The sequence below is a fragment of the Budorcas taxicolor genome, chromosome X (genome assembly GCF_023091745.1).
Source record: "Budorcas taxicolor isolate Tak-1 chromosome X, Takin1.1, whole genome shotgun sequence".
In the NCBI taxonomy this organism is placed as follows: domain Eukaryota; kingdom Metazoa; phylum Chordata; class Mammalia; order Artiodactyla; family Bovidae; genus Budorcas; species Budorcas taxicolor.
The window spans coordinates 122,967,393-122,984,726 of NC_068935.1; the positions used below are offsets into that span (position 1 = coordinate 122,967,393).

Sequence of the window (17,334 nt, forward strand, 5' to 3'; positions counted from 1 at the left end):
TCTCCCCTATCACGATTTCACACATTTAGGAGACTTTAAAATGCTCAGGTATAATTACAATGATACACTTGGAGAGTCAAGACAAGAACAGGGCATGATACTTGAAGCAAGTCCCAGGTCTCATCCTCCCTTATCTTTTCCCACTTGGTTTTCTAGACAGGCTATGATATTTGTTAACAAACCCAGAGCTTTCAGTGTTCTTGCTGTAGGCAGCAGAGGCCATGAGTAGAAGCAGGAAAGTATTTCAGATGATGAACCAAAGTAAGTACTAAGAAGGCAGGTGGGTGGGATTTGACTGCAGTGGTTATCATTCTGATCCAATGATGAATATAAAGATTAGGTTTCGGGATTGGATGAAAATAGTGATGCACCATGAGGATATAACCATGCTGGCAAAGGACAAAGGATAGAAAGACCCAGATTATAGATGTGCACAATTAACTAAGCATATTCATCAATATATTAATGTCTACAAAAGAGAAGGTAGCTTAAAGTAATAATGGTGGATATGCACTGGGCAGTAGTCACAGAAAGAAAAAGTATCAAATGTAGCAGATTTTAGTAATGTGTGCATGATAAGTTGCTTCAGTCATGCCCGACTCTTTGTGACCCCATGGACTGTAGTATGTCAGGCTCCTCTGTCCATGGAATTCTCCAGGCAAGAATACTGGAGTGGGTTGCCTTTTCCTACTCCAGAGAATCTTCCCAACCCAGGGATCAAACCTGTGTCTCTCATTTCTCCTGCACTGGCAGGTGGGTTCTTTACCATTAGCACCACCTGGGAAGTCCCACATTTTAGTAAGTCCTTCTAAATGAAATGCTTTTTTTTGCATCCTGTATATATATAGAGAGAAAGAGGGAAATATTACCTAATAGCTGCTATTCCATGTCCAATTTCATGTACAACACCGCTAATGAGGACTGCAGCGAAGAAATAGGTCAGTTGGTTGACGGGTAAATTAATGCCAGGAACCTGTTCATAGAAACAACGACAAATACACACTTGGGCACCAAGAGACCTGGATGTTCACTCTGTACTAACATCTAAACTTCCAAATCCAATGTTCTGTAAGCTAAAAGTAATATAAACACTGATTGTCCACTTCTCCATTCCCATCACAATAAAAATAAAAACACCAGTTTTTTTTTTTAAACTAAGCACATAAATCTAAAGTGAATAGGAAACACTAGATTAAAACATTGAAATATTAGCTTCCCAAACTCTTTACCACGGGGAAGAATTAGGGAACCTGGCAGAGTGCCAGGAAAGTCAGAAGGACAGTGAAGGATTCAGCAGCTGATTCATCCTTCAGGGCTGGAAGCCCAATGTGGGAATTCTTGTTACAATTTCCAGTCCTTCCGCCAAAGTGTTATTGCAAGGTTTCAAGTACTTATGTGAGTGATACAGGAAGTCTCCACCCCCTCTTCAGTCAGTTTCATTTTACTACTATCAAGTTATATGAGAGTTGATCATTAAAGGGAGCATAATAAAAGTGCCTTATTGGTGTAGGAGCACCATACCCTTCATTTTTTCTATTTCATCAGTTTGTCTAGTACATTGGTGAGAAAAGCACTATCAAAATGACACATAAATATATTAAAATTGAAGTTTAATGCAAAAAGAAAGCCATATGGAACATCAGTCAGTTCAGTTCAGTCGCTCAGTTGTGTCTGAGTCTTTGCGACCCCATGGACTGCAGCACGCCAGGCTTCCCTGTCCATCACCAACTCCCAGAGTTTACCCAAACTCATGTCCATTGAGTTGGTGACGCCATTCAACCATCTCATCCTCTGTGGTCCCCTTCTCCTCCTGCCTTCAATCTTTCCCAGCATCAGGGTCTTTTCCGGAGAGTCAGTTCTTCACATCAGATGGCCAAAGTATTGGAGTTTCAGCTTCAGCATCAGTCCTTCCAATGAATATTCAGGACTGATTTCCTTTAGGATGGGCTGGTTTGATCTTGTTGTCCAAGGGACTCTCAAGAGTCATCTCCAACACCACAGTTCAAAAGCATCAATTCTTTGGTGCTGACTGAGAAAATGATCTGAGCCACAGTCAGTTCCCGGTCTTGTTTTTGCTGACTTCTCCGTCAGCAAAAGAGCTTCTCCGTCTTTAAAAACTATATTTTTATTATAAACATGGTTTTGAAATCTGCCCCTTTCACTTAATAGTATTACAAACATTTTCCCATGAATATTTTCTGGTTCAATATGCTTTTTAATACCTGCACTGTATTTCATGGAGTAGACTGTTGGGCATTTCAATTGTTTTGAAAGGTTTCTGCTCTTACAAAATACTGTGATAAACATATTCAGTCTTAGATACATAAATATCTAGGGGATAAACTGTTAGGCAAGCATGGTTGGTTCACACTCTGGGGACAACATCAGGTGTGTCTGATGTTCTGGCTCCATTATACTATATAAGGAACCTTGAAGTCTGGATTATTCCTCTAACACTTCAATTTCTACGTCATTAATATGGAAATAACCATGTTATTTACCTAAAAGGGTGATTCTGAGGATTGCAAGAGATAATCCTTGTCTACCATTTACATCATGCCTAACAGAGAGGTAATAAAAACAATTATACTTTAAAAATTTTGACACAGATCAAACTGCTCTCCAAAAGCAGACCCTTCCATAACCTTGGGCAAACTCATTTTATTCAAATCTGCAATTTCAGAGGAATAAAAAGCATCCCATCGTTTGATTTCTATTTCTTTGATGCTTATTAAGTTGAACACCCATTCCCCTACTTTTTGACCACTGGGAGATCTTTTTTGAGTAGCCTACTCCTGACTTGTCCATTTTCTTTTTCTCCTTAGAGTACTGTGTTTTCTTATTGACTGTAAGATCACTTAAAATATCAATCATCTGTTTTCTGTGATTCATGCCATAGATGTAGTCCCACGTTTTTTGTCTTTTTATTTTGCTTTTGGTTTTTTATACATAAAAATTTTTATGGAGTCAAATATATCTATAGTCATGGTTTTGCCATTAATTTTATGCATGTCTTTCTCATTCTGTGTTCCTATAAACAGAAACTTGATTTTTCTCCTTTCAAGGTCTTTTTTAATTTCACAGTTTAATTTTAATTCAATTACAGTTTCTTTTTGTGTATAACAAAGGGATTTCACTTTGAAGCCTTTTTTTAGTAACTGAAGAAGAGATTCAAACCATGCTGCTTGGACTGCTTTCTAAATTCATTGATTCTAAGAGTTCTTTCTCTAATTAAGAAACTAGCTTTCATAGTCATCATTTTTAATGTGCTCATAAAATTACCCTGAATGACAATCCCATAATTTAAGCAATCCTCAATTATGTATTGTGGTTGTTTCTAATTCTTCATAAAGGTTAGGATAAAAAGCTTGATAAATACTACTTTTTCTATAATTTGGAATGATTTCCTTAACCTAGAGTTCCAGAGGTGGAAATAAATGGTCAGAGGATATGTACATTTTTATGATGCTCATTATCTGAAGTTCTCTCTACTCAGATCCTATTAAGCAACTCTTTTCAAGAACATCAGTTCAATTGCTCAGTCTTGAACGACTCTTTGCGAGGCCATGGACTGTGGCACGCCAGGCCTCCCTGTTCGTCACCAACTCACAGAACTTACTCAAACTCATGTCCATTGAGTTGGTGATGCCATCCAACCGTCTCATCCTCTGTTGTCCTCTTCTCTTCCCGCCATCAATCTTTCCCAGCATCAGTCTTTTCACGAGTCAGTTCTTTGCATCACGTGGCCAAAGTACTGGAGTTTCAGCTTCAGCATCAGTCCTTCCAATTAATATTCAGGACTGATTTCCTTTAGGACGGACTGGTTGGATCTCCTTGCTGTCCAAGTGACTTTCAAGTGTCTTCTCCAAAACTACAGTTCAAAAACATCAATTCTTCTGCGCTCAGCTTTCTTTATAGCCCAACTCTCAATCCATACATGACTACTGGAAAAACTGTAGCTTTGACTAGACAGACCTTTGTTGGCAAAGTAATGTCTCTGCTTTTTAATATGCTGTCTAGGTTGGTCAAAACTTTTCTTCCAAGGAGCAAGCATCTTTTACTTTCATGGCTGCAATCACCATCTGCAGTGATTTTGGAGCCCAAAGAAAGTTTCTCACTGTTTCCATTGTTTCCCCATCTATTTGCCATGAAGTGATGGAACCAGATGCCATGATCTTAGTTTTCTAAACGTTGAGTTTTAAGCCAGTTTTTCACTCTCTTCTTTCACTTTCATCAAGAGCCTCTTTAGTTCTTCACTTTCTGCCATAAGGGTGGTGTCATCTGCATATATGAGGTTATTGATATTTCTCCCGGCAATCTTGACTCCAGCTTGTGCTTCGTCCAACCTGGCATTTCTCATGATGTACTCTGCATATAAGTTAAATAAGCAGGGTGACAATATACAGCCCTGACGTACTCCTTTCCGAATTTGGAACCAGTCTGTTGTTCCATGTCCAGTTCTAACTGTTGCTTCTTGACCTGCATACATATTTCTCAAGAGGCAGGTCAGTTGGTCTTGTATTTCCATCTCTTTAAGAATTTTCCAAAAAAAAAAAGAATTTTCCAGTTTGTTGGGATCTACACAGTAAAGGCTTTGGCATAGTCAATGAAGCAGAAGTAGACGTTTATCTGGAACTCTCCTGCTTTTTCTATTATCCAGCAAATGGATGTTGGCAATTTGATCTCTGGTTCCTCTGCCTTTTCTAAATCCAGCTTGAATATCTGGAAGTTCTCAGTTCACATACTGTTGAAGCCTGGATTGGAGAATTTTGAACATTACTTTGCTAGAGTGTGAGATGAGTGCAATTGGGCGGTAGTTTGAGCATTCTTTGGCATTGCCTTTCTTTGGGATTGGAATGAAAACTGACCTTTTCCAGTCTTATGGTCACTGCTGAGTTTTCCAAATTTGCTGGCATATTGAGTGCAGCACTTTCACAGCATCATCTTTCAGGATTTGAAATAGCTCAACTGGAATGCCATCACCTTCACTAGCTTTGTTCTTAGTGATGGTTCCTAAGACCCACTTGATTCTGCATTCCAGGATGTCTGGCTCTAGGTAAGTGATCACACCATCGTGATTATCTGGGTCGTGAAGATCTTTTTTGAACAGTTCTTCTGTGTATTCTTGCCAACTCTTCTTAATATCTTCTGCTTCTGTTAGGTCCATACCATTTCTGTCCTTGGGCATGCATCAAGGACCTGCCCATCTTTGCATGAAAAGTTCTCCTGGTATCTCTAAGTTACTTGAAGAGATCACTAGTCTTTCCCATTTTATTGTTTTCCTCTATTTCTTTGCACTGATCACTGATGAAGGCTTTTTTTTAAATCTCTCTTTGCTATTCTTTGGAATTCTGCATTCAAATGGGTATATCTTTCCTTTTTTTGCCTTTCACTTCTCTTCTTTTCTCAGCTATTTGTAAGGCCTCCTCAGACAACCATTTTGCCTTTTTGCATTTCTTTTTCTTGGGGATGGTCTTGATCACTGCCTCCTGTACAATGTCATAAACCTCCATCCATAGTTCTTCAGGTCCTCTGTCTATCAGATCTAATCCCTTGAATCTGTTTGTCACTTCCATTGTACTTGATTTAGGTCATACCTGAATGGTCTAGTGGTTTTCCCTACTTTCTTCAATTTAAGTCTGAATTTGGCAATAAGGAGTTCATGATCTGAGCCACAATCAGCTCCTGGTCTTGTTTTTCTGACTGTATAGAGCTTCTCCATCTTTGGCTGCAAAGAATACAATCAATCTGATTTCAGTATTGACCATCTAGTGATGTCCATGTGTAGAGTCTTCTCTTGTGTTGTTGGAAGAGGGTGTTTGCTATGACCAGTGCATTCTCTTGGCAAAATTTTATTAGCCCTTGCCCTGCCTCACTGTGTACTCCAAGGCCAACATCAGTGTACCTTTTTCTACATATCTGCTCCTTTCCCATGTTGCCAGGTATCTGTCTATTCAGACCTATAGTTTTCTTATCTCTGATACCTCTCTAAACTGATGTACTTAAGATTCTCATACATTTCCTCTATATCATAAATTATTCAGGTTATCTTACCTTTATTTCAAATAAATCAGTAGGCTTGACCCAATAGGATATTGATTCCTTTTCCTTATTATGTCAATGGGTTTAATAATGAAATAAGGTAAGGATTTGAGTATGTGACTATACCAATAGATGGTAGGTCTTATTTGCTGGCAATGGTACTTGACTGCCCATCTGTCTCAGCCATGATCACAGAGGGCATTAGATGTACCAGAATACTGATCTCTCAATAACATAGAGTATCAGGTTTTTGGGAATTAATACTGAATGAGGCCATAGATAATTACAGAATAAACAGAAAGTTAGTTCTTTGAGCTACAAGCGCTCATATCAAAGTCAGGAGATATAACAAACCTAAACAAAAACATGCCAGGTAGATACACAGAGGGCAGTGGACTTCTTAATGGCTCCAATGCATGGCTCTCCTAACAGAGTCAATATTTTGTGAGCTCTATGAATAAGTGGAAAAGAAAACAAAAGAAATAATTTCTCCTCTAAATATCACTTTGCCATTCAGTTAATGACTTTTTTTGGACATGACACCAAAAGCACAAACAATAAAAGGAAAAATCAACAAATGACATTATGTTAAACTCAAAAGCTCCTGCATAGTAAAAGAAACAATCAATGGCAGCCTACAGAATGTGAGAAAATTTCTGCAAACCATGTGCTGGATAAGAGATTAATATCCAAAATATATAAACAACTAACAAAAACAAACAACCCCTTCCCCAACAATCTGATTAAAAAATGAGCAGAAGTACTAGTTCCAAAGAAGACCTCAAAATGGCCAAAAGACACATGAAAAAATGTTCAACATTACTAATCATCAGGAACATGCCAATCAAAACCACAGTGAGATAACACCTCACACCTGTTAGAATGGCTATCATCAGCAGAGAAGAGGGATTTCCCTGGTGCTCCCAGTGCAGGGGTTCTGGGTTTGATGCCTGATCAGGAAACCAGATCCTGCAAGCAGAAACTAAGATCCTGCATGCCTCAGGTAAGAACTAGCACAGCCAAATAAATTTTTTTTAAAAAAAGAAAGAAGAGACAACACATGTGTTGGCAAGGATGTGGTGAAAAAGGAACCCTAACGCACTGTTGGTGGAAATATAAATTAGTCCAACTACTATGGAAAACAATATGGAGGTTCCTCAAAAAGTTAAAATAGATCTAACATATGATCAATCAATTCTACTTCTGGGTATACACCCAAAGGAAATGAAAATATTTTGACGAGGTATATGCATATCTATGTTTATCACTTTGGCCACCTGATGTGAAGAACTGACTCATTTGAAAAGACCCTGATGCTGTGAAAGATTGAAGGCAGGAGGAGAAGGGGACGACAGAGGATGAGATGGTTGGATGGCATCACAGACTTGATGGACATGAGTTTGAGTAAACTCCAGGAGTTGGTGATGGACAGGGAAGCCTGGCGTGCTACAGTCCATGGGGCTGCAAACAGTGAGACACAACCGAGTGACTGAACTGAACTGATGTTTATCACAATAGCAAAGATTATGGAAATGACCCAAATGACCACCAATAGATGAATGGATGAAAACAATGTAGCAATATACATACACAATAGAATATTATTCATGTATGAGAAGGGAAGCTATCCTGCCATTTGCAACAACATGGATAGACCTTGACCACATGATGCTAAGTGAGATAAGTCAGAGAAAAACAAGTACTAAATGGTATCACTTATATATAGAATCTAAAAAAGTCCAATCTGTTAAAAAGAAAAAAAAGAGTGTAAAATGGTGGTTACCAGAAGATAGGGGGTGCTGATAAGAATGAGCGTTTAAGGGTACAAAGTTGCAATGAGTGGCAAATAAGCCACAGAGATCTAATGCAGAGTATAAAGACTAAAATCAATAATACTATACTATAATAATATAATCTGATAGATATTGCTCCAATGGCAATATTACAATAAATAAATGTATGAAAGTAACATGCTGTATACCTTAAATTTACAAATTATAATATGTCAAATTTATCAAATAAAAAATTAATTTAAAAAGCTTGTTAGCTTCTTTGTGCCTGTGGATGATGCCACGTAAGCATCACTGAAGTCTCCTCCACTATAGTCAAGTCTAAGTTGGAGTCTATCAAAGAGCCCAGAAAGCCTGCAGAAGCTCTTCATCAGAGGTCTGAGCTTTGAAACAACCAATTGTGAGTCTGAGGAGCCATTCTGAGCTTTGGAGGACACTCAGACTGTGTGGTAAGGAGGGATCCACACACCAAGCACTCCAGAGGCTTCGGGTTTGTCACATACACCACAGTGGAGGAGATGGATTCGATTATGAATGCAAGACCACACAAGGTGGATGGAAGAGTTGTGGAACCAAAGAGGGCTGTCTCAAGAGAAGATTCTCAAAGACCTGGTGCCCACTTAACTGTGAAAAAGATTTTTGTTGGTGGCATCAAAGAAGATAATGAAAACAGCACCTAACATGTTATTTTGAACAGCATGGGGGGAAAAAAGTGACTGAGGCAACAGCAGAAAGAATGCCTTCTGTAACCTTTGATGACCATGACTCCATAGACAAGATTGTCATTTAGAAATACCACACTGTGAATGGCCACAACTGTGAAATAAGGAAAACCGTATCTAAGCAAGAGATGGTTAGTGCTTCATCCAGCCAAAGACATAGAAGTGGTTCTGGAAACTTTAGTGGTAGTCATGGAGGTGGTTTTGGTGGGAATGTCAACTTTGGTTGTGGAGGAAATGTCAGTGGTTTAGGTGGCTTCAGTGGCAGCCATGGTGGTGGTAGATACGGTGGCTGTGAGAATGGCTATAATGGATTTGGTAATGATGGAAGCAGTTTGGAGGTGGCGGAAGCTATGATGATTCTGGCAATTACAGCAATCAATCTTCAAAGTTTGGACCCACGAAAGGAGAAAACTTTGGAGGCAGAAGTTCTGGCCCCTATGGTGGCAGAGGCCAATAATTTGCCAAACCAGGAAACCAAGGTGGCTATAGTGGTTCCTGCAGCAGCAGTAGCTATGGTGGTGGGAGGTTTTAATTACTGCCAGGAAACAAAGCTTAGCAGGAGAGGAGAGCCAGCGAAGTGACCAGGAAGCTACAAGTTACAAGAGATTTGTAAACTCAGTCAAGCACAGTGGTGGCAGGGCGCTGCTGATTCGAAGAAGACATGTTTTAGACAATGCTCATGTGTATGGGCAAAAAAAAAAACCTCGAGGACTATATTTGTGACTAATTGCACAAACTATTTTAGTTTCTAATTGGTGGGAAGTGTAAAGCATTTCAATAAAGAGTTTTAACATAGTTTTTTTTGTACCCATGCTATTGATTGCCAAATGTAATAGTCTGATTATGATGCTGAATAAATATCTTTTAAAACAAACACCCCCCCCCAAAAAAAAACTCATTAAACTGAAATAAAACTAAAAAGCCACAGGAAAAACAAAACACAAAAAACCTTTTCCTATTCTAATCCTAGCAGTCACAGGCCAGTGATCATATTTCCTCTAAGCTTGCTTCTTTCTCTACTATCCTCTTCCTTGGCAAACAATAACCAATCATGTATCCTGAGAGTCATCCTCAACTCCTTCTTCTCCCTCCAGCCTCACATTCACTTAATCACTGAGGTCTGAGAACTCCACTTCAGAAGATCCCTTGAATCCAGCCCTTCATTCTTCTTATCATTAATTTAGTTTAGATCTTTATAACTTCTGACATGAATTATTCCAAATGCCCTCTCAAATGGCCTCCTCATCTCCAGTGAAACCTTACTCCAGTCCATTTTGCATAGACTTGTTATATAGATAAAATAAAAACTCTTTAGAATGGCCCTTCATAAACCAGACCCTGCCTCTATATCCCATCTTAGCTCCTATACATTATACCTTCCACCATATATCTCTTAGATACAAGTCAAAGTTACTTTATAGTTACTTTATAGTTGATAAATTATTGGTCTTTCTTAAAGTCAGTGGTAGGTGAGTGATGGAACCATCATTACTAGCTGTGACCACAGGCAAGTGACTTAACAGCTCTGTATCTCGGTTTTCTCATCTGTGAATCAGGGGTAACAACAATACTTATTCCTAGATTGCTATAAGAATAAAATACTGAATCACTATGCTGTACACCTGAAACTAACACAACTGTAAATCAACTATACTTCAATTTTTAAAAGTCACTAATTACTCCAGTGTTCTTGCCTGGAGAATCCCAGGGATGGTGGAGCCTGGTGGGCTGCCATCTATGGGTTCGCACAGAGTCAGACACGACTGAAGCGACTTAGCAGCAACAGTCTGTTACATTAAAAATGTAACATCCATGATTCATGGAAATGGAAACTGTTAATGAAAAAAATTTAAAATAAAAGGTATTTGGTGGTAAAGTACCCTTTCAAACTCTGGAAACATGAATTGATAGGGTGTAGGTCTACACATGTTCCTTAAAGTGGGAATTATAATAAGTAGCTTACAGTCAAAGAAGTACAACTCAGTATATTATTTTTCACATCAAGAAATCACAGTGATCATTCAAAAGGTCTTTTACCTTTAATTAAAAGGATATTATTGCTTACAGTCTGAAAGCCATGAAGAGTAAAGGGGAACACTTTGCACAGGGTTAAGATGCAATATTATTTCTACATTAAAGAGACTTTAAATCGGTATGCTTATTCCTTGACAGTAACAATTATTCAACACTTCAAGAAGACAACATGAATTACTAACTAGGTATAAAATAAGCTACAAGGATATAATTTACAACACAGGGAATACAGTTGATATTTTATAATAACTATAAATGGAGAAGGAAATGGCAACCCACTCCAGTGTTCTTGCCTGGAGAATCCCAGGGACGGGGGAGCCTAGTGGGCTGCCATCTATGGGGTCGCACAGAGTTGGACACGACTGAAGCAACTTAGCACCAGCAGCATAAATGGATTACAACTTTTAAAAATTGTGAATCACTGTATTGCACGCCTATAACTTATATAGTATTGTATGGCAATTATATTTCAATTTAAAAAAACAAATCTGCACTGGAAAAAAAAACATGAATTAAATCTAATACTTGTGTAATTGTTCACAGTCTTGGCGGTAGTTCATTTGTTCTATTATTACTATTCCTACTCTTCCTCCTCCTACTACGTATTGCAACAATTCTTTGCTATATTCTTACTAATGATTTTGTTTAAGCAACTAATTTGAGAGATTGTAAGACTTTTGATAGATTTTCACATTTATATTATGGATAGGAATTATGCTATCCAGAAGAAATATATTATATCTATGTTTCAACAAAGCTACTTAGAGCAGTAATAAGGCACTTACCACAACTTGGAGCACCTGTTCATTGTAAAGTGAGGAAGAGGAGGAGGAAGAGGAGGAAGAAGAGGAAGAGGAAGAAGAATGGGAAGAGGAGGAGGAGGAGGAATAAGAAGAGTCAGCCATCATTTGGCCTAAAGTCTGTATCAGCGTTTTCCCCAGAAGAAAAAAAGAGCTGAACATGGCAATTACGCCAAACACCATTCCAAAATTGAACCTGTCAAGAGGAAAAAAAATTACATAAATGTACAATCCCTCACAATCCACGGACTAAAAAATATGTTAACCAGCCACATTTCATAGCTTCAAAACAATGTCTAAAAATGTCAATAACTCTTGCTTCTTTTTCCTACCTGAACTTCAGATACTTGACTGAAGCACAGGTACTTGGCTCTTTAAGCAGTTCTAATTTACAATTCTCTCATCACTGAAGGGGGCTTCCCTGGTGGCTCAGTGGCAAAAATTCCACCTGCCATACAGGAGACGTGGAGTCAATCCCTGGGTCAGGAAGATCCTGTAGAGAAGTGCATGGCAACCCACTCCAGTATTCTAGTCTGGAGAATCCCCATGGACAGAGGAGCCTGATGGCCTACAGTCCATGGGGTTGTGAAGAGTTGGGGATGCGACTAAGCAGGCACAGCATGGCACATAACGGAAGAGGCTGAATGTTGTTCCCAATCATATTGTTTTTCTCATTTACATAGCATTGTTTTTATCTTATTCTCACATAGTTATGAAAGCTCTTTGACATTATAGAAATCCATTCTTTTTTATCTACTGATTCTACTGTTTGGATTTTATTTTAGTTGAATTTTGTCATGGGCTTAAAATAGTGATGTGGTAAAACTTAAGAACAGTTTTTTCTACTGTTAATAATTACAAGTCATTCTTCTATAGTTGGGAATAATCTATTACATTTTCTAACTTTTTGATAAGCTGTGTTTTTTCAAGCAACTTGTCCATTTCATTTAAATTGTCAAATTTATATGTATAGAACTGTTCACAATAGCTTCATCTTTCAAAATGAGTCTCACTCCATGCTGTCATTGCTAAGGGCCTGGGTTCAATCTCTGCTTGGGGAACTATTAATAAAATTCTACAAGTTGTGTAGAACAGTCAAAATAAATAAATGAGTCTCAGAATCTATAGTAATATTTCTTCCTCCAATTCTGATTTTTAGTTGTTTTTTTGTTGATCAGTCATGGTACGGGTTTATCAATTTTACTAATCTTTTCAAAGAATCAGCTTTTGGCTTTGTTGATTTTCTCTACTGTATACTTCCTATTTCACTGATTTCTGCTCTTTATTATTTCTGTTTTGTCTGCTTTGATCTGCTCTTGCATTTTCTGCTTTTTGATTACCTCATTATTGATATTTAGCTCTACTCCAGCTGGAGCTAAATTTTTAACAAAAAGGAATTTAGACAAAGGCCCTCTACTCTCATACTAAAAATTCTTCAGCTACAGAAACTGTCAGTCTCTAGGGTGTCCCGGAGAGCATTATAAATCCCCTAACCATAAACACTATAAACTATGACTTTTAAAATATTTTAAATTAAAGGGATAGGCCTAGCATAGCCAAGGAGTCCAGGACCCTGCTGCTGCAATCTGGCTGGCGTTGGTTTGTGCATATGCCTTACAGGAGGATAAATATTTTAAATATCCTTCCTCTGGATGGGTATCACAGACGAAGCACAGAGGAAAGCCTGTAGACTTTTGGAAGCCCTGTTACTCCCACAACCCTTGTTTCTACGTGTGATGATGGAGGAGAGAATTCTCTAAGATTGTTTTCCTGGTGGAAAATGCTCCATATGCGTTTTGCCATTCCATTGATGTATAACTTCCATGGTAAAATGTGTAAGTCTGAAGTGTACAGCTCACTGAATTTTTATGTATGTACGTACACCCATGTGTCCACCACCCAGATCAAGACAGAGAATCTTGACTGTGAATGTGTGCAAAGCACGATGATGCAATCCCATACACTTATATAAAGCCAGAAAGTTTTTACATGGTCAACATTTTAAAACTCAGTAAACTGAAAACGATGGAAACAATTCATTTAACATGTATTTCTCAGGATCACAATTACTAATTTAAACCAATAAAGAGAAAATGAAGAATACCACTGGTAAAGTATCCTTGCTTTCCGCCGTCCCCAACTATAAAAGGCACGATTGAAAACAGCAGTCTGCCATCTTATGTGAAAAGGGGAGATGCTCAATCCGTTGTTTTCCAGCCAGTCTTCATAAGAATGCTTAAAATATACAGATGACTGAGAGAGAAAGAAAAGTTCCACATCATTCAATTTGAAGAACAATTTATAATGTTTAAGAAAATTTTAAAAAAGAAGTGTTTTCTACAGGAAAGCAAGATAGTGACTAATCAAATGTTTATAACTTTTAAAGCTTTACATTTATCTATTTTTTTCAGGATATTAAAGTATAAGTCTTGGACTAGCTGGTCTGCTGAGCTCAAGGTCCAGCAAATTACGGCCCATGGGCAAAAAATGTTTGCTTAGAACAGCACTGTCCAAAAGAAATATAATGTGAGCTACAAGTGCAAGTCACATGTACAATTTAAAATTTTCCAGTAGCCAAGAAAATTTAAAAGGCAAATAGAAACAGATTAATTTTAAAGTATTTTTAACTAAAAATAACCAAGATATTATCATTCAAAATATAATCAATATAATTACTGAAATATAATTATTGAAATATTATACATTCTATTTGTTTTCTTACTTACTTATGCACTAAGTCTTTGAAATTCAATGTCAACTTTATACTTAAGAGCATATCTCAGTTCGGACTAGCCCCATTTCAAATGCTAGATGGCCACATGTAGTTAGTGGCTACCACACAGGACAGCACAGGTCTAAAAGCCTTGTTACACAGCAAGAGGTCTTGTGTTATAATTTAAAAAGACCCCAGCCGATCCAACAGAGGGGAGAGGTTATTTGGAATCAGTGCTTTCTATACTCTTTTGAGCAACAACCCTAAGAACTTAGCCTGGATTTGACCATGTAAAAATACAAAATTTATCTAAAGTCATCTTAATTTCAGTAATTCCTTAACATACTTTGGGGTTGGGGAGACAGCTGCTTATATGCAGCTCAATAAACAGTTTTATCATTAGGAAAGTTTGAAGTCCTTGAGTAATGTAGGATTTGGGACAATATAAGGCTGCTTTATATACACTGCTACTGACCTCTTATCTGTTATAGTAAGTATGATAAGTATTTTGTCATATAAATGCCCATCCATTTGAGAAATTTCTGTCTCTAGAGGATATTTCAGTCTTATCAGTCATAAAATATGATCTGAGTGTGAATATAGGTATGTGTTTGCCTTTGGATCCATAATGTTCTCTGCTCTCAATCTTCAGGTGAAGTTTTAAACCTGTTTATTTTCTAGGACTTGGAAACGCAGAGTGACACACCCCTCCAGGTGTCTACTGAGGAAATCCTAGACAAACTATGCATAAAACAGCAGACCAAACTGGGAGCAGAGAAGCTAAAGGTGCAGGCTCCTAAAACCCAAGATTTCTCCATTCCCCAGGCAGATACTTTGAATGAGAGTTAGGACTTCTGCTCAAGGAATAGTGCTCTCTTAGGGAGTTAAGGGCTGTTACTGAACTTAAAGTGACATCCTGATCACCTCATACACTGGACTAGACTAGAAAGGTTTGAAAATTTTACTTTTATTTTGGATTTCTGTCACATATGCAACATGAAATCATGTGAGTTTGTTTTTTCCAAACAACAAAATCACTGTGTAAATAAGCACTGGCATGCTTATGACATGCTAAGCACTATGCCAAGTGTGTGCAGAGAAAGCACCTGGGGATCTTACGAGGATGCAGATTCTGATTCTGTGGGTCAGGAATGAGGCCTGAGAGTCTACATTTCTGACAATTTCCCAGATGATGCAAGTGCTGCCAGTCCTTGAATCTCAGCTTGAGTGACAATGGGCTCTATGTGGATGAATAACATAATCCTCTCTACAATATCAGGAAGTCTTTACAACTATTACACCTATTTTAAAGATGAAGAAATACAGGAACAGAGAGAATTTTTGCCCAAGGTCACAATGGTTAGGAAGTGGCAAAGCCCAGCCCCGTGCTCTAAGGATTCTACTGTATTATCTTTACACTTTGCAAGTTTTGTTTCCCTGGTGGCTCAGATGGTAAAGAATCTACCTGCAATGCGGGAGACTCAGGTTTGATCCCTGGGTGGGGACGATCCCCTAGAGAAGGGAATGGCTACTCACTCCAGTATTCTTGCCTGGGGAATTTCATGGACAGAGGAGCCTGGCGGGCTACAGAAGTCAGGCATAACTGAGTGGCTAACACACTTTGCAAGTTTAAATGCAACAAAGTAACATTAAGTATCATTTCATGCTAACATTAAACTTAAAACACACACACTAAACCACAGTATTCTATTTAAAACGGTATTCATAACATGAAGGTTTGAACTAGTCATAATTGGAACTTTCATTAAATATTAGAGACGTTACATGATTTCATTCCTCGCATACAATACCCCCAACCCCCAATATGCAACTTCAAAAGGCTGCTTGAAGTCTGTGGTCAGACAATTAATATCCGTTACCCAAGTAACTTAAGAATGGGCTGCGTACGAGCGGTCTGCCGCGGCGGAGGGGGACGGGTATTAAGTGGGGGGGCGGCGGGGCGGGGGGAGGTTAGCGTGAAGAAACGGCGTCTAAGATACAAAGTAGAATTCAAGTAGTTAATAGTTATCTAAATCCTCTCTACTTGTAAGTGCGGTCAGTCATCTAGCGGCATTGGCAGCAGTAAGGAACGGGCTAGAAATGCAGAATCTTAGGCCCCCGGCCTAGATCTGCTGAATCAGAATGTGCTTTTTAACCGGAACTGCAGACGATCGTACGCACTGTAAAGTCTGAAACCACCGATGTAAATCACACCTTGATTTACCAGACTCTCTGGAGAGTCGCGACCTTAAAGACGAGGGCAAACAATGCCTTTCTCAGGCAGACATTTTATTTTCCTCTCAGGGGCAGTGTGGTGGGGTTTGGCGAGCCCTCCCGAGCCCACTACCGGCGCCTCCCGGGCAGGACCCGAAGGCTGCAGGGCCTACGGAGCCCCGCAATGCGACCGCGGCTGCCGTGCAGGTCGCCACTCCCTTCCCGCAGCCAGCCGGGCTTTATTTACTCCACCGGACCGCGCGCCGCGCGGAAGGCCGCAAGTGGACACCGGCCGCACGGCTTCCGTTCCGGGAGGCACAGGGCAGGGGAAAAGACCTCGGGTCCCGCGCCCTGACCCTGAGCACCACGGGCTTGGGCCTTAGGCCCGAGGCCCTCACCTTCAACACCAAGTCGGTCAGGTAGACGGCAGTCCAGCCGCCCACCACCACTACCACCAGCGACACCGGAATCATGGCAGCGGCGGGGGCAGCGCAGGGAAGGCGAGCGCCGGCGTCCTCCCTGCGAGCTGCAACCAGCTGACCGCGCGGCGCCTACAGCCCCAGCATCTGAGCAGGGACCAAGCTGCCACGGGTTCCTTTCTCGTAGTGGCCTCGTTTCCTTCCGGATCCTTCTGGTGGGACACTCGGCCCGCGATGCTCGCACCGGAAAAGTGCGCGGGGGCTTATTTTCGCGGAACACTCGGGCGCCACAGCCTAGGCATCAGCTAGCTTACGGCTTCGAGCCCTCTAGCGATTTGTTAGTCTTTGGCCCTCCCTGCTGTCTGGTCTCCATTCTCTCTGGTTCTGGTCTGGGGTGTGTAGTTCCTTTTAATCTAGTGAGAGTTTGGGGTCATCCGAAATAATAATCGTCTCCGCCACTCTGACTGTCTTAGGTATCCAGATTTAAATTAATTATGTTTAATCGTTCTTTTTATTGAAACGTTATTTACACATAGAAAAAACACAATACAGATTTCAACTGTTTCGCTGAGTTTTGATAACTTCCATGTACCCTAATCA

The 17,334-nt window shown here is 39.6% G+C and overlaps 1 protein-coding gene across 2 annotated transcripts in view; it reads right to left on the reverse strand.

Annotated features, from left to right (window-relative positions):
• The window catches only part of MBTPS2 (membrane bound transcription factor peptidase, site 2), a 43,997-nt gene extending 27,105 nt beyond the window's left edge, over positions 1 to 16,892 (reverse strand). For both annotated transcript variants that reach the window (XM_052663018.1, XM_052663019.1), the window contains exons 1-4: positions 16,714 to 16,892; positions 13,493 to 13,641; positions 11,374 to 11,584; positions 870 to 973 (exon numbers count right to left, since the gene is read on the reverse strand). In XM_052663018.1, the coding sequence (XP_052518978.1) occupies positions 870 to 973; positions 11,374 to 11,584; positions 13,493 to 13,641; positions 16,714 to 16,788 (539 nt within the window). In that variant the 5' untranslated portion in view covers positions 16,789 to 16,892. The remainder of the gene's footprint in view (positions 1 to 869; positions 974 to 11,373; positions 11,585 to 13,492; positions 13,642 to 16,713) is intronic.
• Positions 16,893 to 17,334: the final 442 nt, after the last annotated feature.